Source organism: Corvus cornix, chromosome 9 (genome assembly GCF_000738735.6).
Source record: "Corvus cornix cornix isolate S_Up_H32 chromosome 9, ASM73873v5, whole genome shotgun sequence".
Taxonomy (NCBI): domain Eukaryota; kingdom Metazoa; phylum Chordata; class Aves; order Passeriformes; family Corvidae; genus Corvus; species Corvus cornix.
Window position 1 is genome coordinate 21583430 of NC_046339.1, and position 10854 is coordinate 21594283.

Sequence of the window (10854 nt, forward strand, 5' to 3'; positions counted from 1 at the left end):
GTCCAAGGAACAGAACAGCAATTTAAATTTCCCACACTGATGTTTATATCTAATGAAATTTTGGTTTCTTCAAAAGTCAGAAATATGTTTCACTTGTCTTCTGTAGGTAGGTGGCTGATTTGGAAAACCTAACAGGCTCTTACAGGATCTCATTTTTCTTGCCCCGATATACCAACCAGCTCTGCAGCCTCTCCTCCTGACCTTCCTAAGGCTTTGGTGGCAGGTACCCAGCAGCAGCTCTGACATGGTGTAGCTGTAAACTGAGATCAAGCTGCTGGAGAAGATTTTTGGGAGGCAGAACTGGAAGTTGCCTCGGCAGAGACTCAGAAACGGTGTTTATGCTTAGTCCCTCGCCCCAGGTCCTGTCTGAGCCACGGTGTGGGTACCCTTGTACCCAGCCTGGCACCTCTCTGCTTCTGCCCTGCTGTCCCAGCTGCTGGGCTCAGCCTTGGCTGGGTCAGCTCTGCACGGCTCCAGCAGGGACTCGGGGCTCTGGGCTACCCCAGGCTCCCACAGCACCCCCTCAGCTCCGCAGGCACAGCAGTTCTGTGCCCAGCAGGGAGGGAATGCCACCCGCTGCCCCCTGCTCTTCCTCCCTCACCCACCTCTGTAACGACCTGGCAGTGTCATGTGCTGGGCTGCCCAGCAGACACTGATCAAAGCTGGCTTCCCAGCAGACAGAGATTTTATCAAACATCAATGTTTTGCAGACTGTCAGACAGACTGCATAAGGCAGCGAATACACCAGCACACTGCACAAGCTAAGGAATGATGTTTCACTGAGTGCAGCAGTTTCCAGAGGCACCTCTCAGTGCGTGTTTTAAAGAACAGGACTTTGGCTGCCAAACTTGCAAGAATATACCATGTATGAAAGAAATGGTTGTTGTTTTCACAGTGTGTTTGGTTAAGGATCCTCTGCTGTAGGTGATGCTGTCACAAGACCTGTAGTTACTCCTTTGCTTTGCATTATCTACTTCTAATTTTCTTTTTCCAGAAAGGCACCTGCAACAGCTGGGTGAAAATGACCTTAATTCAAGATCTCCTTTTAAAAGTCCCGCCTTTCACATCAGAACAAAACTTGGAACTTCATCCAGGGTAGCATTCACTATATTCTCAGCTGTGTCATGATGAAAGATCTGTGGCCTTTTGGCACGGAGGAGGCAGTGATGAACCCTTGTCTTCTTACCACGGGTTGATCGCTTCTCCACTTCAGAAGCTGCATGATTTCCATCAGTCCTGCACGATAACAAGGTAAGGACAACTCCTCCGCTGTGGCTGTGCCCTGCGTTGCCTCAGGATGGTGGTGGAGCAGGTGACACCGTGCGAAGCTGCTTCCTCCTGACAATGGATTTGAGAGAGGCTGAGATCTCTCTGTATCGAAGCCCATACAGAAAAGGAAACAGAACTTTAGGAAGAATCATGAGGACATTGCAGACTGTCAGGGAGACCAGGATTCCTGTCTGCAGTCTGATGGCAACATTAACACTCAAGAATGATTCTATAAAAAGAGCCAAGAGTGGAAAGAGGTAAAAAAATAACACAGTGTTGTGCATTAAGAATGTCACACTGGCTCTGGAGCAGATGCTCTCCCATATACCCGAGTGTTTGGTTTTAAAATACAGAATAGCATAGCAACCAAATATTACAGACAGGCAGAGAAAGATAACTGTGGTAGAAACCCAGAAACAGAGTTTCACAGTTTCAGTCCCATTCAGAGTTAATATTAGTATTACTGGAACTGAGCATGTTTCCAGGACACAGGGCACAAAGCTGTGCGTAGTCCATAGCACACAGAAGAAAATCCCAGAGAAAGCTCCAGAACACATCCATAGTAATGCAATGATTTTTTTAGTTCGTGAAGGAGGCAAAATAACAATGTAGCGCAAAGGAAATGAAACAGCTATGTACGTGTCCAAGACTATTGCAACAGCTGTGAACAGTCCTCCACAGTAAGCCACTGCCAGCAAAAATAAGAGGAGGACACAAGCTTCCTTTGGGAGGTGTAGATGTGCTGTATTGAGAGCAGCTGACAGGGTGTAAACCAACAGGTAGATCAGATCAGAAAGCAGAGTATTTCCCAGCAGCATGTACCTTGTTTCCTGACGGATGTCAAACCGAGAGAAGATCACAAATAAGATGGTAGGGATGATGAGGACACCTGCCACGAGGCAGACAACTGGAGAGATTAAAAACATCTTCATGTTTGTGCCTGATGGGGTGAGAGACCATTCCTCCAGCAAAAAGAGCAAAGTTGTGTCATCCAAATTTGAGGAACTGTTGAACTCTGTCTCCCTGAGGTGGTGCACAGTTCCATTTGCTCTCCTTACTGAGGCACAGCCAGGGAAGTCCATTTCCTTAGGATTTTGGGATGATTGTCTGACTTGGAGAAAGCAGATCTTCTATGCTGAGTCCTTAGAAAGGCAAATGAAGCAGAGGATGCAAAAAGCCCATGGAAGCAAAGTGATTTCTGTAGCCAATTCTACCAGCTCTCCTCAAGGACAGAAAGTTCAAGTGAGTTCTGTGGTGCCAAAAATGGTTTTGCCTAAAGAGGAGATTTTATTTTCTTTCTGCAAAACCTAATGTTTAGAAAAGAGAATGAATCTCTGGGTGGCTTAAAAAAGACTAAATCCCTCAGCTAGCTCTATGAACAGAAGTGAATGGGCTGATCATTTTCAGTAATTTGTTTTTTCTCATCACATTATCACTCCAATGAGGCAGATGAAATATTAACCTGATTAAACAAATATGCGATGATACAGAGCAACATACCATGTGTACTGATGTAGAAGAGTCATAAATGTGATTGTACCAATTTGTATGCAACAACACAATTGATTTGAAGTGATCAATCAAAAATGCTCTCAATCCTGTTGTAAAATTGTAGCACAGTCACTCTAGTGAACGAAATGATCTTATTTGTAGATGAAAACCATTTTTGGTTCAGTGAATCAATCCACGTTATTCATGAATGATAAACCTTCCCCTACCTTTTTTCATGCATGATACACAACACTGAATTCTCACCTATTGCAGCCTTCCAGTCAATCTGTGCATTGTCTGGGATGAGTGACATACACTGTCATGAACCAGCATACCCTACAGCAGACTTGGCACTTCCAATGTCCATTTGGAGACCAATTCCTGGTTTCCTGGCCCGCACACTCTTGCTGCACTGTGCTGCTTTTAATGCCAGATCTCAGTATCAGAGCTGGGGTTGCAATGAGAGAATTGTGAAGGATCTGGACTGTGGAGCAGGAACATTTCAAATTCTTCCAGGGGTGGTGTGACCAAAAGAAAAGCTGATTTTTGTTTTTTTATAGGCCCACCTAACTTGGCATTATTGTATTCATTTTCTTCCCAGCACTACCAGCCCACAGCAGTGCAGCTTCCCTCCACAGGAGCAAGGGCACAGCTCACCATGCAGGAAGTCAGAAAGCCCTGCTGTGCCATGGACATGCTGCCTCAGGGCATGCCAAGTAACGAAGCAGACAGCTCATGAAACTCAGCATCAGTCATCAAATCTTGTGCACATTTCATTTCCTGTCACACTGATAGCTGGCATCCATGGAACTGGATGTTAAGACAGTTGACAGGGTGCACCATATGGAACAAAAAGATAGAAGGAAAAACCAATGATAATTTTAAGCACGGTATTTCTGTTGCTATGGTGTCTGGGGCAGGCAAAACAAGGTGATTATTTTTGCTCACTCAATCCTGCATCCACTGAAAAGTGTGTGAGCAATATTGATGCAATTATGCATTTGGCTTCAGGGTCATGCCCTGCATCTATAGCTGAGTCACAAAACAGTTAATACCTTAAGCAGACAGTAGTATTCAAAACTGTTGAATTATACTTTTGTCACAAAATGGAAGGGAAGGAATGAAAACTCAGGCGTGTAAATCACTTCCAACTGTAATTTCAGATCTCTGTTAATAGTGGAGGTGTTTTCTGCCTCCCAGCTCCTGGCACTCCAAGGATGTCCTATTAATGGTCAGAATCTCTAATTTCCATATAAAATCACAACTGTATTTTCCACCAACTGCTTAGGATTCAATGTGAAAAAACAATAGTTCATTGTCGTATCAGCTGCACACTTTTGGCTGATAGAAAAATTAATCATAGAATGGTTTGGGTAGGAAGGGAACTTAAAGTTCATCCAGTTCTAGATGAGTGACTGAAGGCTCACTCAGTTGACATCCTCATGACAAAGGGAAAGTATCTCATGACTCTCTCGTTCAGCCCACCTACAAAGAGTACCACATAGCCCACAAGGCAACACAGGTGCACAGCCCTGTGTGTCCTGTGCTCAGCTATTCCTCTGCTACAGCTGGCAGAGTAAGCCCTAAGGCATGAGCTTGTTCAGTTTTAACTGTGCTCCTGTAAAAGTCTTAGGAGTGCAGGAGGGCTTCAGTTTTACAAAAATGGACAACAGCAAATAACTGGAAGGCCGATTCAACCCCACCAGACCTGGGCAGGTCCAGCCAAAGCCACTCCCCTCAGACTTCCACAGGGGCTTTTAACTGCTCAGTATAGTTGTGCTAGATTTAGAAATGTGAAAGGCTGGTGTCTTGGCACACTGATATAACCCAGAATAGGTGGTTCTGAAGAATACCTGTTTGTTGTTTCCTTTCATTTTCTTGACCTTAGGAGGCATTTCCACGTCTGGACATTTGCAAGGGGCTGACAGATCTGAGAACCACTCCTGAGGATTCTGAATTTAGCTCCTTTTGCCATTGCACCTCAGCGTTCAATAGTTTGTGGTGCCAACCTGAATGATCCTCCTGAAATTTCCTGCAAACCTCTCCTTAATGCTCTGGTTATTGATTTTTTTAAATGCTCTCTAGTAAATTTATGTTGGGTGGACGCACTTTTTATGTATCTTGCTGATGCAGACACACTGTGTTAGCAGCCTCTCTTCTGGCTCTTATTCTGTATTGATTTTTAAGCTGAGCCATGCACTGTTAATTACTTTACTCATTTCTGCTTCGATAAGCACCCCGCTGAAAGCTTAGTTATATTATCTGATGGGTTTGGGAGATCTCAGAAAGGATGCAGCCAGCCATACTGAGCACTGTAACTCCTGCAAAGACTGCACTGCATCGTATTCTCTTACTGACTATAAACAGGTATTGTCAAACTGAGCAGAAAGGGTTAGAAATATTACTGTCTTACAGCATTGGGCACAGGTATAACTGCATACGCACATAGAGAAGGTTCCTGCTTCACAGAGTTTACCTGATCCATTCAACAAGTCAACAGGTACACTGCTGCCAGACAGGGAGCACCAGACAACAAAGAGAAGCCAACAGAATAATGCTAGGATTTCTCCAGCCCTTCATCCCAAGAGACTGTGTTAGAAGGGGATACCCAGAGGAATGCCCACATTCACCTCTGAGGCTCCCTGGGTGCCATCATGTCACTGTCTCAGTGTGATCACAGAATCTTTGATGCGACTGCCATGTCCCAGCCTAAAAAATGTATACTGTGCTGTGGGTCTGCCCCAGAGACTGCTGCTCCTGGCCAGGAGCCCAGGGAGAGCACTGTAAGGCAGAAAGACTGCCTCAGACTCCATCACACCTCCTCAAACAGAAGTGTTTTGGATGAGACAGTTGGGTCCAACAAATCAATATTTTTACTGGGATGTTGTTCCATGGGTCTATTTCCAGCTATGCTTAGTAACAGAGCCTTGGCCTCAGGAGTCTTTATGAGCTGTTAGAGTTTCTTCACCTTCCTTCCACGAATGCCCCCTGCCCCTTCCAGGCTTATGTAGGACCAGAAGGCACCTCCCTTGCTGGTGAAGCTTTCCCAGTCATGAATAGCCAAGTGCTCATGAGCAGGCCAACTCCTCCCAGAAGGGCAGGAAGAACCAGGTTTTTGCCTATATCCATGTTCTCACTCTGGGGAAATGAGCTGCTGCTGCCAGTGAAGAAAGTAATCAGAGCAGTTTAACTGTGGTGTTTTTCTGGTTAAGCTTTCCCTTTTTCTTCTCCTTTAAAAAAAAGTCAGTTAGAAGACAACTTTTTTCTAAACCTTTAAGATTCCCTCTAAAGTTTTCTGCAAGCCACAGGGAGAGGTACAACTTGTCCGTGCCTCAGCCATCTGTCCCCACGTGGCTCCAGAAGGATTGTTCAGTGCCCTGCTTGTTATTTGCTGTAGATAAGAGACATACACACTGCTCTAGTAACTGTACAAAGTCCACAAATCAGGCAGAGCAATTACTAAAGTTAAGGGAGTGAAAAAATGGGTGTGAAAACTAAGCACATATTACAATGCTTTGAAAGGTCAAAGGAAACTCGGAACAAAAGAAAACAGGGATTAGAAAGTGCTGGTTTGAAGATGTTTTAATGAGGCTCTCAAACTAAAGAGGACATTGAGAGAGACTGGGAGGACTCAGCATTAAATCCCTACATCACTTTTCCTAATTCCAAATACCATCAAGCCACGGTGATCACAAAGTCAAAAAAAATTTTGTACCAATTTGGCGTTGCAGAAGCAATATTGAGAAATAAGCTGGATGTCAGAAGAATGGAATTCTGAAATATTTGACAAATATTTCAACAAAAGTTTTGAGAAGTAACAGTTTAAGTACCAGACACCTCCTGCTTTCCTGCAAATCACTGCACGGCCCTGACTGCTGCGAGCTGAGGCCAGCAGAACTCACCCATTTTCATTCCCCGAGCCTGGCAAAGCAAAGAAAGACAGGTTTTCCTCTTTTGTGCTGAAAGGACACATTAACATGTTTTCCTGTGACAAGCTGCAGATGTGACCAGAGATTTATAGCAAACAACTGCTACTTTTTATGGTCATTTATGGACAGACTCACAGGACTTCAAGAGAAGCCATCCTAGACTGTTCCTTTGATTCAATGATCTTTCCTGCCTTCCTACTTTTTATAAAAATGCATCTGTGAAACAGGACAAATAGCCTACTAAATAAGGCCTATTTATAAAATATTAGCTTCTTTCCTGAAGCAGTTTAATTTATAAGGAGAAATCTTGCTTAACTTCTGAACGCTATACAACAACACTGGTGCTAACAGGAGTTACCTGCAGAAATCTAAGTCCTTTAGATAAAGAACAATAACATTATTCTTATCTGGGTATTTAGCAGCTATCAGAAGAGATTAAACCAATATTCAATACCACACAGAGTGATGAGCAGAACTAGAAATACACATCTGAATTTGTGACTCCTTGACTCCTTTAAGACAGGAGAAAGCTCCTTCTCCTGAGAGAAAGCTCCTCCTGAGAGAAAGCTTCTCAGATGGGGAGATACATCTCCCAACCTCCTTAGAGCACCCATCCATCTCAGGCTGTCTTTCTGGTGGTGGCTGGCACCAGAAGTTTTATGTTCCTGTCCTGTCTCACCTGCGATGATCTCCAACATTGCCTAGGAAGGGCTGCTGCAGGCAGGCAAAAGCAGAAGTTATCTGGCTCTGTCCCTGTCTCACTATATCTTGTCTCACGTAAAAAGCCAGGCAATACAGGAGAGGTGTAGCATGATGGTTCCTTGAAGGATGGCTTGCTGAGAAGGGATACAGATGGCTGCAGAGTGTTAAGTGCAAGCCAAAATGAAATACCAAAACAGAGCTGGAATTGGAAAGGGTAGAAGAGACAGGTTGGCATATACAGCTTGACAGGCAGGGGCTTCAGTGGTGATGCAGCAGCCAAGAGGACCCCAGCCACAGCTGCACACTGTCACAGCTCCTCCCTGAGAGCTGGGAAATGCTCGCCTGACTGCACATCCCGGGGGCAAAGACAATATAGGAATCAAGATGGAAGGAAACACTCTAGAAGTGGAGTTGAAACAGAAGAGGGAGGAAAAACGCAGTGTGAAAGAAAATACACGTTATGTCTTCCTATTCATGCCTTTTGATGACAGCTGTGAGTGAATGGATACAGTCTGTCCATGGCACAAGGCACAGCACCGTCCTGGGGAGGAAGGAGCGTCGCTGCCAAAGTTAAGATGCTCCTTTCCAGTTCCCAGCGCTGCACCTAGGAACAGCAGTGGTTCCTGGCTGGTAAAGACACTGAAGCAACATTGATTCTCTGCAATAACTCTACCCACAGGGAGATGCTGACCTTATCTCGCACTGATGGAAGCAGGTGCCAGGCACAGCTGCCATATGGCAGAGAGATTAACTGCCAGCATGTGCTGAATACGAGTCACAGTCTTATTAGCCAAGCAGGGAACATGCCGTGGGCCGCATACACAGTACCATTCACAAGCTCTGTTGTCCCTTCCCAGCACTTCCTTTGTTACTTATCCAGCACAGGTGCTTAAAAATTAGGTTTTCTCCACATGAGTCCTGACTCTGCCTTGTTCTTCTAACAATGGCTTTGTACTGCTCCCACTCATTTCCATAGCAATACCCTGTCGTCTCACACCCGAGGTTCAGACTTCCTGATAGGAAAACACTGTTAGGGTGGGAGTACAAACACAAATGTTCCAAAATTATAAAGAGAAGAGAATTCTTTTTTTTGAGGGGGAAGAGCAAAATGTAACTTTACTACTGTTATGTAAGCCCACATTAGTCTTACTCTCCTGGTGACCTCCACAGGCACAGGGTGGAGGGCACATAACCCCCTGGTATGTCCAGAACTTCTCACCAAACCGGCAGAGTTACAGCTCACAACAGGGAGAGACCAAGCCATGGACAGAACAGCAAGCTGAAATCCTCACTAGACATTGTTAATATAATTTCTAGTTTAATTATTTGTTTACTTCTTCTCCAGTTCAAATTCCAGCTCATTAAACGATGTTCATGAGAAGCACCAGAGGGGAGACATCCTCTCTTCTCCTTTACTGTTGTCCTCTGCAGCACCAAGAGCCAAAAGCAGCTCCAAACTGCCTCCAGGTAGCTCAGAGATAGCTCAGCTGTCCACAGGCAAATGCCTGTCGTGTAGGAGTTCATTACATTTGCAGCTACTGGTGTGACTAGTAACCAAACTATTTTTCTAACCCATGCTTAGCATTTTCTCAGGAATTCCTAGGTCCTTTTAATTGAGCTGTTTTTTCCTCCCATAAAGCAGCAGTTTCTTTCTCCAAAGAAAACATTTCAATGCCAGCCCAGCACAATGGATAGCAGCCGCGGGAAATATAAAGATGCACAAAACTGCTATAGAGCACAAAAGCTTCAAGGCAACGTATACAGGAAGAAAACTTAAATGAATTAGCAATCCTTATTAATAAGCCATTTCAACAAGCTGTGAGTTGAACCAGATCAGAACTGCCCCAGTCTCTCACCAAAGCCCCGCAGTGATGCTCTGGGACAGTTCAGGGGCACGCACTCTTGTGCAGTTCCCATTCCTGGAAGCACTACCACCATCAGATGTTCTGTCGGTCACCCCAATACCAGCTGCCCCAGCCCTCCTCCCCCTTTCAAACACCTGGTTCCCCTGGGAAGCCGACAATATTCTCATGATTTTGGATCTTGTGTTCAAACCAGTACAGTGACATCAGTGCCAGCTACAGCTCCAGCACAGCAGCTGTGGAATTATGTGTGCCATCCCCCAGGACACCACCTCAACCCCTGCCACTTGCGTCTCTTCATTTCCTGCCAAGTATCATGCCAATTTCTTCCACATCAATTTCTAAGCTGAGACCTCCTCTCTACTTATTTCTCTCTCCTGCCTGCTGCTGGAGATTGGAATGATGGTGAAAATGAGACACACAGTGCCACTTTTCATCCCCAGCTCTCTGTCCTGAAAGTCTCCTACAATGCCTATTTGTGAACCTCTTCAGCTGCTGTCAAGACCCTCTGTGAGGCAGTTTCTGATGTGCAGCACTGCCCCCCACTTTTAGTTGAAGCCATCATGTGTCTAAGGCTGTTTCTGCTCTTGGCAGCCTGGCAAGCTGAGGAGTCAAGATAAGGGGAACCCCCCTGCTCCCATACCCTCAAATCTACACCACCAGCCTCACAGAATCAAAGAATAGTTTGGGTTGGAAGGGACCTTAAAGACCATCTAACCCCCCTGCCATGGGCAGAGACACCTTCCACTAGACCAGGTTGCTCAGGGCCCTGTCCTGCACATCATTGTCCAAAATCCCTCTTTGAGCTCCTCTGGATGCTGGAAGGTTTTATAGGGTCTTCCCAGAGCCTTCTCTTCTCCAGGCTGAACAGCCCCAATTCTCTCAGCTTGTCTTCATCAGAGAGGAATACAGGCTTTCCACACAAGTCAAAAGTTCCTGAACCCCTGCTGTCTGCTTGGGCTGACACAGGAGCTGCCTGCCACGTGGTCTGCACTTGGTTTCACAGCCAGTGTCTCACCTTGACACTGCTAAAAGCATTACAGAAGCAGTGACCTCAGCCCTGAAGGGAGAGAAAGGCATAAAAGGACAGACCAGAGGAAGGCAGGGGCCCTTGAGGCTACACCCCAAGCTGTTTACTGGCAAGATTCCAGGCCTACTCTTTCTGTTCCCAAAATAGAGAGAAGTCTGTCCCATTATAAACCATCAATAAACACCAGCTTGGGGACTTTTCCCCCCACCAAGCAAAGCCTTTCAGTCTGTTGGAGAACAGCTTGCAGTGGGTTAACTCCCTCTTTGTCAGACCAAGATGGGGTCCTTGGAGCTTCACAGGGTGTCTGCAGGGATACAGAATTATAAAAAGGTATTTGTTTTTGTAAATGAACTGGAAGAGAGTCAGCTCCTCCTACCCACCCTTCAAGCTGTCCTTTCTGGTTCTAGTGTGCTATAAATGACCAGCTTCTCTGATAATTTATGCATAATTGGGACTGTTTTCAGCAAGTGGCCCAACAAAAGCTGCTCTGAACTACTAAGTAATTTACTGATTTTGTTTTCAATTAATATGGTAGCCTTAGGAACAAGCAGCCTGTGTTCCTCTTTTAGGC

General features: G+C 45.4%; 1 protein-coding gene across 1 annotated transcript; it reads right to left on the reverse strand.

The window, feature by feature from the left end:
• Positions 1-1292: 1292 nt before the first annotated feature.
• Positions 1293-2351, reverse strand: GPR148 (G protein-coupled receptor 148). Its single transcript, XM_010405539.1, has one exon. It carries the CDS (start codon positions 2349-2351, stop codon positions 1293-1295), a length of 1059 nt encoding a protein of 352 aa, XP_010403841.1.
• Positions 2352-10854: the final 8503 nt, after the last annotated feature.

Bases quoted from the DNA above. Each gene is read 5' to 3' on its own strand.
- GPR148 (XM_010405539.1), bottom strand. From the start codon at position 2,351: ATGGACTTCCCTGGCTGTGCCTCAGTAAGGAGAGCAAATGGAACTGTG.